General features: G+C 31.6%; 1 protein-coding gene across 2 annotated transcripts in view; it reads left to right on the top strand.

Moving 5' to 3' along the window:
- LOC143080749 (fibrocystin-L-like) overlaps positions 1-15,083 on the top strand; it is an 81,311-nt gene that overhangs the window by 22,959 nt on the left and 43,269 nt on the right. For both annotated transcript variants that reach the window (XM_076256753.1, XM_076256755.1), the window contains 11 exons: positions 2,128-2,198; positions 2,383-2,522; positions 3,197-3,340; positions 3,948-4,103; positions 4,380-4,546; positions 5,461-5,691; positions 8,047-8,174; positions 9,099-9,265; positions 10,000-10,254; positions 10,933-11,087; positions 14,340-14,459. In XM_076256753.1, coding sequence (XP_076112868.1) covers positions 2,128-2,198; positions 2,383-2,522; positions 3,197-3,340; positions 3,948-4,103; positions 4,380-4,546; positions 5,461-5,691; positions 8,047-8,174; positions 9,099-9,265; positions 10,000-10,254; positions 10,933-11,087; positions 14,340-14,459 — 1,734 coding nt within the window. The remainder of the gene's footprint in view (positions 1-2,127; positions 2,199-2,382; positions 2,523-3,196; positions 3,341-3,947; positions 4,104-4,379; positions 4,547-5,460; positions 5,692-8,046; positions 8,175-9,098; positions 9,266-9,999; positions 10,255-10,932; positions 11,088-14,339; positions 14,460-15,083) is intronic.

Below are 15,083 nucleotides of genomic sequence, written 5' to 3' on the forward strand. Positions count from 1 at the left end.
GTATATCCTATTGATTATCATATCTCTATCCAGCGAATAAGGTATATCCTATTGAATATCATATCTCTATCCAGCGAATAAGGTATATCCTATTGATTATCACATCTCTATCCAGCAAATAAGGTATATCCTATTGATTATCATATCTCTAGGATATTTTTTCAAAACTGTTGAAAATTTTCGTTGAAAGTCTGGTAGGCAACATGCTAGGCCCTCATTGGGGTTTCCAAGTAATCACATGATCACAATAAAAATTACAATTAAAACTACCAAGTAATCACATAATCCAAAACTCCATGAGGAGGCTCCCTTGTTTCTAGACCAGTTAATCAAAAACTCCATGAGGAGGCTCCCTTGTTTCTAGACCAGTTAATCAAAAACTCCATGAGGAGGCTCCCTTGTTTCTAGACCTGTTAATCAAAAACTCCATGAGGAGGCTCCCTTGTTTCTAGACCAGTTAATCAAAAACTCCATGAGGAGGCTCCCTTGTTTCTAGACCTGTTTCTCCATGAGGAGGCTCCCTTGTTTCTAGACCTGTTTCTCCATGAGGAGGTTCCCTTGTTTCTAGACCTGTTTCTCCATGAGGAGGTTCCCTTGTTTCTAGACCTGTTTCTATCAGAGTATGGTGCTTACTGTAAATTGGGTTTATTTGGATGTAGTTTAATTTTGGTTTATTTGGTGACTCCAATGAAAGTGTCAAAATTAAATACATGAAAATGAAGCAAACACTTATATATTGAAACGCCAAAATCTAGGACCGGTACGATGATATCATTATGTTAATTGTTAAGGGATATATCTTATATTATATTCTTCTATTAACTAACATGTACTGCCAAAACCATATGCATGATATGGATTAAAATTTATTTCATACAATTTTTGTAAAAAATAAATAATCTATTTAAAATCACTTTCTTTTTTAGTTCAACCCCAGAGATACGTAATTATTTGCAGTTGCATTTGCATCCGATTCCTTCATTTACTAGTTAACTTTGTCTTGTTTCTAGTTTGTGTATGTCATTGATAATGTGTCAATATACATGAACGGGTAAATAAGGGCAAATACAAATTATCTTGCACACTTCTATAGTTCCGAAATTAAACACATCAATTAGGCGAGGCACCAAAATTACACATACCAAAATAAAAGACATGCCTTTTGAGTGAAAATCGTCAAAATATTCTGACGCCAAAATTTCCTAATTTACGGTATTATGAATACAAAAGTAAAAGAAACAGATAAAAGATGGCCTCAGTGGAGGATTGATCTTAATAGTTGAACTACTCTTATCACTATTGCCAGTCAACACTGAGGTTGTGAATTCAGTTTGTGTGGGTGTGATTACTCAAATTTGAATTAACTAGGATTGTTATGTTTCCTGTTGAAGGTTTTCTCCAAGTACTCTAGGTGCCTTCACCAATCAAAACTAGACACAACAAAAATAGCCAAGGTGTGCTCAAAAGTGACCAATCAAAACTAGACACAACAAAAATAGATAGGGTGTGCTCAAAGGTGACCAATCAAAACTAGACACAACAAAAATAGATAGGGTGTGCTCAAAAGTGACCAATCAAAACTAGACACAACAAAAATAGCCAAGGTGTGCTCAAAAGTGACCAATCAAAACTAGACACAACAAAAATAGCCAAGGTGTGCTCAAAAGTGACCAATCAAAACTAGACAACAAAAATAGCCAAGGTGTGCTCAAAAGTGACCAATCAAAACTAGACAACAAAAATAGCCAAGGTGTGCTCAAAAGTGACCAATCAAAACTAGACACAACAAAAATAGTCAAGGTGTTCTCAAAAGTGACCAATCAAAACTAGACAACAAAAATAGCCAAGGTGTGCTCAAAAGTGACCAATCAAAACTAGACACAACAAAAATAGCCAAGGTGTGCTCAAAAGTGACCAATTAAAACTAGACACAACAAAAATAGCCAAGGTGTGCCCAAAAGTGACCAATCAAAACTAGACAACACAAATAGCCAAGGTGAGCTCAAAAGTGAAGTTTAAACACCAACAATCAATCGTCTGCAGATTGTAATAAATTTATCATCAAGGAAGCATGAGGATGATGTTATGATTCTTCTTTCTTTTATAAATGTTGTCCTTTCATTTTAGGTTGAGTTAGCATCTTCATCATCCTATGGATTTTCTATGTCTGATGTTATAGAACTTGAGAAAGATAAACAGTAAGTGGAAAAAACATGATTTGAAATTAATGTGCCTTTTTCATTGTGTAAACTATTGAAATTTCTGAATTTAGTGATATTGAATTTAAATTCTTGAGTTATTGTGACTTTTCATTAGAAATTTACTAAAATTAAATTTAAGATGCATCTTAGAAATAGGATAAAAGGCTTTCTTTTGTTTCAGTTATTATATAGAAGTTTTACAATCAGGATCAGGATCAAGCACAATCAAAGTCAAAGCTCTTCATCTGGACACGAAATTTAATGATAGGATGACTGGAAATGCTGACCAGGAGAAACAAAGAATCAGTGTCACATCTTCAGGTATTTAGAATAAACCTTACAAAGATAATTGAACCTTTGTAGTTTCTTTGTCTTCAGTGCTTGCAGTTAGGTATTTTCAATAAGTTTGAATTTGAATATGGGAGACCACTCTTTCTGTTTTACCACTTGAGTTTCTTTAAAAATTTAACCTGAACCCATCATTAACTCTTTTTATCAAATATCGTTATGGTTATCTTTATAAAAAAATCAATAATTCTTACAGATATAACACGAAAAAGAGAAATCCAAGAGGTCAGCAATATATTTTTCATATTTACTTGTAAAAAATTCTATCAAACCTAATAGTACACATTGGTGCGATCATACAATCAGTAGATATTGCCCTCCAGTTGAATTTAAATAAACTTATCATTCAGGTCATAAAGAGTATGTAGTTTAAAGAGTAAACACTTAGACATTGCATAGAAGTTTTTGCAGAGGTATACTAATTTATAGAGACTTCAAAACCTACTGATAGACATGAACATCTCTAGAAACACCATCTAGATAAGACTTCTTTCATTCTACGTTCAACTGAATAACACATCTAGATAACTTAAGACACATTTTCTTGTGCTTTTTTTTTTATATAGATATATATATAACTTGAAAGAGATATCATTTTAAGATCAAATGATCATTACAAGACTTTTTGTGATTGTTTTTTTTTTAAGTTGAAAGAGAGATCCAATCAGTTGAGGTCCAGGTGACCAGTACTGGAGCAGAGGTTTATGAACAACAACAAGTGACCATTGTAGAGGATGCAGGAGTTCTCAGTGATGCTAAGTTTCAGCTGGGTTTCTATGGTGTTTTCACAGGTACAGTTATAATTTTAGTATATTTTGATTTTGGATGTAACACTTCTTCTAATTTGCTGAAAGTGTTTTGTCTATCAACTCATTGACATAATTCTGTCATGTGATTGTGACATCACCAACGTACGTTGTCTGTAAGAATAGAATTTTAAAATTTAATTAAAGGATATTTTGGTTATATATTTTTTCTTTCTTTTTGAAATAACTTCAAAAATGTGGTTCACACATTTAAATAACACAATAATTCATTATTAGTCATTATGACTGTGTCCAAAACTGATCATCAATTATAAATAAAAACATACTTATTATTCTAGAAATACTTTGGTTATGTTTTGCATTTGGGATAATTTCTCATGAAAAAATGCTTTTAACCAAGTCAGGAAGATGACGGTTTTGAAAACGGAATTTGGAAAGTCCCTAATTAAAATTAAAAGCTCAAACACATCAAAGGAATGGATAACAACTGTCATATTCCTGACTTGGTACAGGCATTTTCTTATGTAGAATATGGTGGATTAAACCTGGTCAGTTTATGTTCACAGTATAGGTTACAAACAAATAGTTAGTGATATATGATAAAAGCTTACATTTGATGATTTATTTTTAGAACCTTTTAATGTGATCACAGAAGGGGAGGTAATGGCCTATGCTCTGAGTAGTCTCCCTTTCTTGGATAGCAAAGAATCAGTGACAATTACAACCTCACAACTAATGGATGGACCACCAGGCATTGTCATAGATATAACCATGGTGTCAGAAAGAGGTAAATTAAAATTCATACTTTCATTGTTATGCATGCTTAGATAAATGGATATATTGCCAAAAATGTCAATTTCTTCAAAATTATTCAGAAATTTAACAAAATGAGGCAAAACAGAAACCAAAGGTAAAATCAAATTCATAAGCCAAAGAATAAGAACAAAAATACACTACACAGAAAACTTTACCATATCGAAAGAGTAATAAAGAATTCACAGTAAAAATTTCTTTAAGATGTATTTTAATGAAATATCTACTGACTTGATTTTATTCTGAACAGGAGACTTCCCTGACATTGATGTAAAGGTCATCAATGGCACAGCTGGGGAAACACTTTCTACTTCAGTAACAGAATTAGTTAAAGGTGTACCTAGTGGGAAATACTATGTACTATATTTAGCTTCTAAACCATCTCCTATGCTCCCTGTAGAGGCAAATGCTGGTCAGGTAGGTATCAACTAAAACACATTTAAAACAAGCAACCAAATTTTTATTTTATAAGTAACTAGAAGATGGATGCGAAATCACGATACAATTTGTTAACAAAGAGTTTTTAAATATCCTGGTTATTACATTACCTGAGCATGTGAGCAAGCATATAAGACAGGGATTGGTGTCTGAATTTGAATATTTTCTTAAATATTGGAGTTTTCTGTGGAAAAATATTGTTTCAAAAATGAATTAAGACAGTATAAAATACTACATTTATATGTTATATCGCAAATATTTCTGACCTTGAATTGTTTCAGAGGAGTTGCGGCTCAATGAAATCAGTCTCTTCCTTTAATAGTTTAGATACTTTGGTATTAACTATATTAAGATAAGGAGATATGTTATAAATGCCAATGAAACAACTATATATTGACTGAAAGAGATGTAAACAACTGTAGGTTCCAATATGGCCTTCAACAATGAGCAAAACACCTACTGTTTAGAAAGCATTGAAATGCTCTGGTAAGAGAAAATTTTAAACATTTCCAAGGAACCTGATTATTCTACAAAAATGAATCAAAATCAGATATTGCAGACAATAGCCATAACAACCACTAGCTTGAAGGCTCCTGACTTGTGACAGACACCTAAAGAATGAATCTGGGTTTAGCATGCTTGTGATCACAAAACATTCGCCTAACTTGGGACAGTAGTGTAACTCCACTTCATAAAAACAAATTGTAAAACTGAAGCCGGAAGGACTTGACTCATTAGATCAGTACTTCAACCAAAATCATCTAACAAAAATACAAAAAACCAAGCACTTATCTGAAAATACTAGAGAAATACTCAAACTAAGAGATAGCAATGCTCTTGACAAAATGCTTCTATATTTGTGATTATTTAATATTGGATATTATATGTTATAGGTCAAAACTGCATTGGACCTGATGTTTGGAACTCGCTGTCCAAGTTTCTTAAAAGATCCTCCTGCTAAAAAAATATTCTTTGACCATGAAGTAAATTCACAATCTGGTGTTTATGTAACAATGGAAATTGAACCTTTTTGTGGACAATATGTTGGTAAAAATCCATCATCATTATATGCAGTAACAGACAGCAGTTCTAAAGGTCTTCGTATGACCTCTAAAGTCAATGTTGTAAGTTGTAACTAAGAGGAGATAATCCATGGTGTCAGTGTAATATGACATTTTCCCTCAATTTGATCACAGATATTTGATTTGCGATCCAAAAGTCAAAAGTCAAAGTCACAACAATTGAAAAGAGTCTGAATTGGCTGAAATTCTGATTTCCTAACAAGACATCAAATTCAAGATGTTGCATGTCTATAAATCTAGTCAAGTGAAGTTTTGGCCATATTTTACATAAATTTTCAGGTGACTTATATTCTTCATTTTGGCACAAGATACTGTCTTGTACTACAAATCCCAAAAAAAGGCAAATCTGCCAATGACCCCTAGTGATCCTGTAATTATTATATTGTTCAAATGTTTAGTTTGCTGATTATATGTAAATATTTGTACTTATACCACTGTTATTTGGTTTTTGGAAAGATTAGAACTTGTTCTAAATCTTTACTTAGGCACCGGCCTCCCTAACAACAGGACAGGTTAGCTACTGTTACTAAATGTATTCACACTGAAATATAGTTCCCTATAGTTCTCATGTATGTGCACATAATACACATATAAACTGAAAAAAAAACTGGGTACATTATTGGAGCAGTTCATTCAAGAATGTATGTCATTAAGGTGTGTTGATGTGCAGGCTTTTTAAATAAAACATTTTGATTAGGTAACTGGGTATTGATTCAACTAGTATGATTGACAACTGACATTATCACTAAACAATCAGAGACAAGGTGGACTTTTAATTACAATGCCCCACCTCTTAAACTGCCAATCAAATTGACCACATTACCTATCAACCTCAGTCTTACATAATTATACAGACCACTCAATATAAATATAATTCTTAATACACAAGTATTTGACCTAATAACTGAATACACAAATGTGTATATTAGATTTATAAGGATGATAGATTTATTGCCAATTACTGTTGATCTACATTACATAAAGTGATTCTGTAAATTATATCTAAAAGATAAATGATTAATGGATTAACAAGATCTTAAAAAAATGAAATATGAATATAAATATGAATAAATAAAAGGTATTCAAGTAAGGCCTATAATTTACTTGATAAATTTCCAATAATCATCTGTAATTAATCAACAATTAAATTAGTACACTTTTTTTTTTTATCAGGAATTGGCTTAATAACAGTTTAAAAATTTTACAACTTTTAATTATAACAAACCATTGTTTATTAGTTTATTTCCCATCAATCATTATGTATTTTTTTAGTCATTTGAATTTTTATTAGAAGTGAATATATATTTTTGCAATGAAGAAAGAATCCACATTTCAATAAGATAAGTTTTTTAATTGGTTTACCTTGAAAAAGTACATTTTCAATGCCCTGTGTTGAAAAATACTTTAAAAATTGATCAAAGGGCCTCTAAAACCATGCCATATAACCTCTGTTTCAACTTACAAAATGCCCCAAAACAACATTTTTCAATTTTTTTTGTTGACACTTTAAAGTTTTAAACTGTTGGTCCAGATTTATGTCTTATGTCTTACAAGGATAGTTGGTAACATTTACTAGAAAAAATTTTGCACTTTTTTTGTTTTTTTGAAACATGTTCAGAACCGGAAACATAATTTCGATAAGATATAAACTGCAGTTTAAATAAAATTGTGCAAATCAAGAGACCCATTTGAGCTCATTTTATCCTCATACTGGAAAAGCAAGTTTCCTTCTAAAGACCTGCTGTAAATGCAATTTTCAGTAAAAGTGCTTTATAAATGTTCATTTTTCCCCACCATACCTTAATATGAAATAATTCAAACTACTCTTCTAATCTTTCCTTGAGTGATTTCCATCACTTTGATTTGTTGCATCAGCAACTGATCATTTCAGCTTCATTTGCTATTCTTTTGATTTAGATTTTTGAACAATGAAGGTCTTCCACCTATTTTCAGCTTTCGTATTAAAATAAGAAGATGTGGCATAATTGCCAATGAATCAACTTCCACCAATGTTCAAATGAAGTGGTTGTAAGTAATTACAGGCCACTGTACAACCTTCAACAATGAGAATACTCTATATCGTATAGTTGGCTATGAAGCATTGATAAATAGTAGCATTCACTTGAGAAAACTAATGGCTTAATTTATGACAAAACTATTCACAAAAAAACAAATATGACAGACATGAACCAGTGACAATCTATGTCATATATATTTAGCAAATGTTTTTGTGGACAAATTTTTCAGAAACAAATCAAATTTATTAAAATTGCATAGTTTATGAAAGACAAATCAATATTAACATGTGAAATAGATGTTATGATAAAAAAAAAAAAATAAGAGTATTTTATACAAATTTGTCAATAAACTAATTTTTGTATTTTATATTTTTTGTAGCTATGCTTTGCATATCTGGGAAACCAGCTGAAGAATGGAATAGGAATTACGTACTCCTATGAAGATTTTAATGGGACACAACACAATGCTACAAACAGTATACCTCGGACATTTGAAAGAAAATCAGGGTAAGTAACTGCATTGTTTATCCTAATTTTGCACCAAATAATTTTGAGAGTGTATACTTGCACATCTTTTGCAGCGGTAATTTGTATAAAAACCTCAGGAACAAATTACTATAAATAGACTTATATGAAGGAAGTTTTCTTATCCATTCAAACTTTATTTAAACTAATGTTCCTGATAACTATGTGTGTAGTTGTTATACTTGAATTTAGGAATAAGAATATGTTTAATGTCAATGTAAAATTGAGAATGGACTGGGGAGTATGTCAAAGAGGCAACAACTCGACCATAGAGCAGATAACAGCCAAAAGGCCACTAATGGGTCTTTAATTGAGTGAGAAAATCCTGCACCAAGAGGTGGGCTTTAGCTGGCCCCTAAATAAACATGTTCAGTGAAAACAGACTTCATACTAAACTCCAAAACATATAAATGAACTAAAAAAAAAAAAAAATATACAAGACTAACAAAGGCTCCTCACTTGGGACAAGCACAAAATGCGGTGGGCTTAAACATGTTTTGTTTTGTACTTGCTTTATATACCATAAACCTTTCACTCAAGCAAAGGGTTAAAAAAACTCACCAGTTAATCAGTTTGAAGTCGTAATGAAGACATGAATAAAACTGCAACATTTTTGTGTCAGCTAGTACTATGAAACTGTAATGTCTTATCAATGTTTACAGGTATTAAATACATGTATCTATGATTTTACTACGAAAATTATAGAAAGCACTAGATAAGAAACTCTACATTTTAATATTATACATTTTTTTAAAGATATTTCTCAATGTGAGATCTTTTTCTTCAGTGGTTTCAAAAACTGATACATGTATCAATAAAAAAAACTGAAAGAGACTATAATTTTAATTCTTTCATATTGATAATGTGTTCTGTCTTTGTTTTACTTTATTGTTGTTTTATTTTTAGATGGCATTATGTTTGTGTAGAAATATTCAGTGCAGTCAAAGGATTTCAACCACAAGGGTCTTCTTTTTACATCCAAAGAATATATGTTACCAAGAATGATTATACCTGGAACTTTTACATTGATGACATCTTTATAGGCCTAGAACAACCCACAGAGAATGTGGAAGGTGCTTTTATTTTTAATTTTGTCAATATATGATAGGAAAACCATATTGTACATTTTTAAGGGTTTTTTTCTATCTCTAATAACGTCCATCATTTGATGTCAACTTTTCAAATTAATTCATAAGGTCGTGAAGTCAATTGTTTATTTTGATCGACAATTCATAAATTTAAAGACTGAACTGATATACAGTTGAATCTCGTTGTGTTTAGTAGAAGGAACCAAACAAAAATATTTGACTTATCCAAGTTTCAACTCATCTGAGGTCGAGTGTGTCGTCACAAATTTGTCATATCATTTTAATTGTTTTACAAATAGGTATGTTTACACAGCTTTCATCTCTTGTGAAAATGATAAGTTGCATGAGAAGTACATCCAGTTTGAATTCTTATCAATAAGTCTGTATCTTTAGAATTTTTTTGACCTATCAGACATTGGGGTCAATTAACATTAATTTTACACCGATAGGACTATAAAAGATTACTAGACTTTACCAAGTATTTGAATCAACCAAGTCTGACACATCAGAGATAAATATGCATTGAACAAACATGAATTTTATTGGATTTGAGAAATTACTTTGACTCATCTGAGTTTTCAACACAACTGAGTTCCACGCAACAAAGTTGACTGAATAGAGAGATTTCTTTCTCTTTTATTTTAGTTTCATTTATTATTTATATCGAAGTATTATTAAAGACATGACAATTTCTAAAATATTAATATTTTTTGTTGTAGTTGTTAATAGTTACAGAATGCTACCTGTGAGTTTGGGCAGTACACGTATTGATAGAGTAGATGTGAGATCTACAGGTCAAGGTCTTTTGGAGGTCACATTTGTACCGTATCTATGTGGCCATAAAATACCCCTACTTACTGTAGAACCTGGACAGGTTGGATCAGGTGTACAAATAGATATCAAAAGACTACAGGCAGCTTCTCCTCCTATTAGTGGAACATTCAGTATTACATTTAAAAATAAAACCAAATCAGGTGAGATTACATGCAGTGTATACCCCTGTAACAGAAAAATGTGTACATTTTATGTGGTTAATTATAGTTAAAACAAAATTTGGTATTGTATTGAATGAAATTGACAACACTGCCGAGCTTGTGATGAACAAGTAGGCCTAAAATTAATACATATCACTGTTTACTGTTACCCAACCAACCTTATATACCGAACTATCTATCCTATTTTTTTTATGATATAATCTTATACATGTATTTTTTTTTTGCGTAAGATATGTTATACTTGAATAAAACAAATTATATAATGCCCATCACATGTCATCATTCTTGTTATGCAGGTATTGTAATGTATTGGTATTGTAAGGTATTATAAGGTATTGTGCTGGAATTTAACCACCTAAAATTTATTTCTTAATAATGAGTATAAGCTCTTTTAATTTGATACAGTGGCATGTGAATTATTTTAATTTTTTTTTTGTAACAAATATCAAAAGGACTGTACAGTTCATCTTAATTTCGTTTACAAAATGTTTTTAAATCCTACTAAGCCTGTCCGTCTAGTTCAAATTGGGATTCCTTATCATATACACATATTCTTGTCCATAATTGCATGTAATATTTGCCACTGGATTAATCGATTCATCAATCTTGAAAAATATTCTTGACAGCACTTGGTAAAATTTTGTTTTGATATTTTAGGTATTCGACATGATACAAGCTCTGCTGCATTGACGGATATTTTGGAATCAATAGATGGTATTGGAGCTATTTCTGTATATAGATATGGCTCCTGTTCAAACTTTGACTACCATATAACATTCACAACATTAGCTGGTGACCAGCCTCAAATACAGGTACTGCTTTTTTATACGAACACAAAAATTAAAAAAAAATTGGTTGTATATTGTTATCACGCCTCATGGCGGCGTCATCACCGTCATCCGAAGATGGATTATTTCCAGATGATAACTTTTGAATAAGTGAAAAGAAATCAATAAAATTTTAACACAATGTTAATAACTACAAAAGGAAGCTTGGGATTGATTTTGGGGTTATGGTCCAAAAGGTTTAGGAATAAGGGGCCCAAAAGGGCCCAAAACAGCAGTTATCTAGTTTCAGGACAATAAGTTGTGTATTAGTATTTCAATTGTTCTGAAATTGTACCATAATGCTTAATACCATATGTAGAAGGTTGGGATTTATTTTAAGGGGTTATTGGACAAACAGTCTAGGAATAAAGGGCCAAAAAGAGGCCAAAAACAAGTATTTTTCTAATTTCTGGACAATAACTTGTGTGTAACTGTATGGATCTCTCTGACATTGTACCACAAGGTTCCATATAACACAGGGATGGCTGGGATTCAGTTTAGGGTTAATTTTACCAAATATGTAGAAATAAGGGGACAAAAAGAAGCATTTTTGGGGAAAGACGGCTTCAAGCCGTCAATTCCCTAATGGGGTTGGCCAGAGTATCATTCCCTCACGTCAATCATTTTGTTTTGATAGTTTGGAAACCCCCTCAAAATGTCATACTGAAATTAATGACAAGGAGAACAGATTGACTTTAAATACATTTTTTACACATTTCCCTTCTGTTTCTCGTGAAATTATCGTATATTGAGCTTTCCCTTACACTATATACGTTTCTTTTACAGTCCGGAAAAATCAGTATTACGAAATATTCTAAATATATATAACCTAGTGACGTCATTGTTGGAATGCCACACAGGGATATCCTTTATTCATTATAAAAATCATTCACAGTATTTATATACTAATTTAAAATCCGTATTTGTTAAATGTAAACCTAATGATGTTTGCTGTAGTGTAGATCATTCACACACCAACATGCAATGCTTTAATCTGAGGCTATAATCAGATAATTTGTAGGTCAACTTTCGCGGTAAACAATGTCAATGGGGATACATGAGATTGGGGAGAGAAACAACAGTTTTCATTGTTTCTGTAAAGTTCTGTTTTTAGAATCTTTCTCCAATTCAGGAGCACCTCCATTGATGAGTAATTATATACTAAAATCAAAGTAAATGTTTCTGAACACTTAAAATGTGACATTTAGTATATGATAATGAATTTTACAGATATATCAAAATGTGGGATCTGGAAACAAACTTCACACAGCTTATATCAATCATATTTGATTTTATAAGTACATGTATCCCTGTGATGAGAGTTGTAACTGGGAACTTTATCAATGGAAAATTAAAACTAAATAGATTTTTCAGTCCTCACTTTCTTGAGAATACTGTCACAAAAAATTGAGAATGGTCTTAGCCTGCTGTTCAGTTGTACATAATTAAAATTTTTAAATATATTGTAGTAGTTGTTAAATTCAATTGAATTTTAGATAATTAACTCCCAACTTTAATCAAATGTTTTGATTTAGAAGGTGCAGATCTCATTGGTCCAAATTGTCTCTATGATGAATTCTTGACTAAGGAAATGAAATAACAATAAACAACAATTAGTTTCATTATTGTTAGCCTTTCTATATGTTCTAGCTGTTCTTTTGCTCATTCTTTGTATGTAGACTATCAAAAGATACCCCCTAAAAATTGAAACAATGGCCGTCTTTTCCCTCACAGCTCTTCAGCTCTTTGATTCTAGTTTACAGATTAAGTGTATGGATCTCTATGAATTTTTACCAGAAGGTTCAGTACCACTGAAGGAAGATTGGGATTGATTTTGGGGGTTATGGTCCCAATAGTTTAGGAATTAGGGGCCAAAAAGGGGGCCCATTTTAATCATTTTTGTAGTTTCAAACTTGTGTTTAAGTATATGAATCTCTCTGAAATTAAACCACAAGTTTCCATACCATGAAGGGATGATTAGTATTGACTTGTGGAGGTTATGGCTCAAATGTTTCGGAATTAGGTGCAAAAAAGGGAAAAAACTAGGTATTTCTGGTCAATGGACAATTAAGACAATTTAAAAGCAATGTAATGGAGGTAATTCTAAAACATTTAACATACAATGTTGGGTATGTTTGGATTTACTTCCCTTACACTACTAGTATATCATGTATAAAGTTTTGTCAGGTTTTGGACTTATGGCAAAAAAAAAGGGGCGGGTGAGGTAGTTTTCAATAATTTATTTTCTCAAATTTCTCAAATTCCAAATTTTTGAAAAGTTAAAAGAAGAAATCTTTATTTGTACTATATTGCATAATAGATTTGTAAGATCTAGACATTTGTTTTGTGTCAAAAACTCATATTATGTAAAAATTTGATTTCAATCCAAATTTAGAGGGGTATCAAGCTTGAATGTTGTGTCCATACTTTCCCCAAATATTTAGATTTTGACTTCTGCAGTTGTATAAAGCTGCTCCCTGTGGAGCACCTGGTTTTACAATAAGTGTATATTGATACTATTCAAAGCGACATAAATGTTGTGTTGAAATAGTTGATTTAAGCAGCACTGAAAATAATTGTTTGAAGTCGAAGATTTCAGAAAACATGAATTCTTTTCTGTGTTTTTTTTACACCTTCCATGAGTAAAACATGTCCAGAATATGTACTGAATCAACATGATGCCAGTAGGATCTATAAATGATGCGGGCCTCAGTCTAAATAGTCCAACTACTGTATCACTAGGATGTCTACACTGTGGTTGTTCAATTCATTTCAATTCAATTCTAAGTCTTATTTAGAGTTGATATTCAATAGACTTCATAAAACACAAGCTCGGGTGAGCTTTTCAAATCAACTTAGTAATGAGTTTTTTTAGTCCTGCATTTGGCAGGTGTGCTCAACTCTAATCTTAATTGACTAGGATTGTCAGTTTTCCAAACACAGGTCTGTGGTTCTCTCCAAGCACTCCAGCTACCTCTACAAATAAAAACTGATTGTCAGGAAATAGCACAACTGTGTGGAAAGTGCTGTAAACACAAATCAATCAAACAAAAGGATGCTAATTAAGAAGTTAAGTCAGTGAACTATAAATGGAATGCAGCAATATTATAAGGGGTGGTCTTGTGACAAAATTCATATTACAAATACAGTTATAGAAGGAATTGAAAAATCCATTACAGGTATCCATATTCTTTTGACTCAATATTTGTATAATATTTCTTTGTCCACATTTACCAGGTTAACTCATCTTTGGCGGGGAGGAAAGTGGTAGCTCAAGTATCCACACTAACTAATGGTGGATTATGGTATAATCCTATTCCAGGAGATATGTTATATACAGATCATAGTAAACCTCAGGTTTGTCAAACTAGTATTTATTACCTCTTTGAATAAATTTGCATGGGTTAGAAACATGCTATGTCAAAAGAACTTTTCACAACTCTTACAATATAAACTACATTTTGTCAAAGTCATTTCTGTGTATACCACAATAAAATTGAGAATGGAAATGGGGAATGTGTCAAAGAGACAAAACAATACTATATTGTGTTGAGTTTGAATGCAATATATGACTATGTGTACCACACTACTTATGTAGAGTCTGAATAGTGAGAAAGAACAGAACCAGGATTAGTTCATAAAATTGCAAATTTACTTTGATATCCCCAGTAAAAAATTATAACAAAATGACTTTCTAAGATATCTCATAGGATGGCGTTAGAATCTTAAGATTTGTAAGGCTTGATTTATTAGTTTATCATGATATTTGAATACTTTATATTTTTGAAACGGTATATACACACCAGATTCATTTATATTGGGGATTCAGGAAAAAATTGTTTTTCTTAGATTCTAGATTTTGTATTGTTTTATCGATAAACAAGTCATCATTATTTTTTTTCTTATTTAACACTTAAATTCCTGGTTCATTTATCTATGAAAATAAGTATCCAATAAATCCACATATGTATTTATAAGATT

Source organism: Mytilus galloprovincialis, chromosome 6 (genome assembly GCF_965363235.1).
Source record: "Mytilus galloprovincialis chromosome 6, xbMytGall1.hap1.1, whole genome shotgun sequence".
NCBI classification, from domain to species: Eukaryota; Metazoa; Mollusca; class Bivalvia; order Mytilida; family Mytilidae; genus Mytilus; species Mytilus galloprovincialis.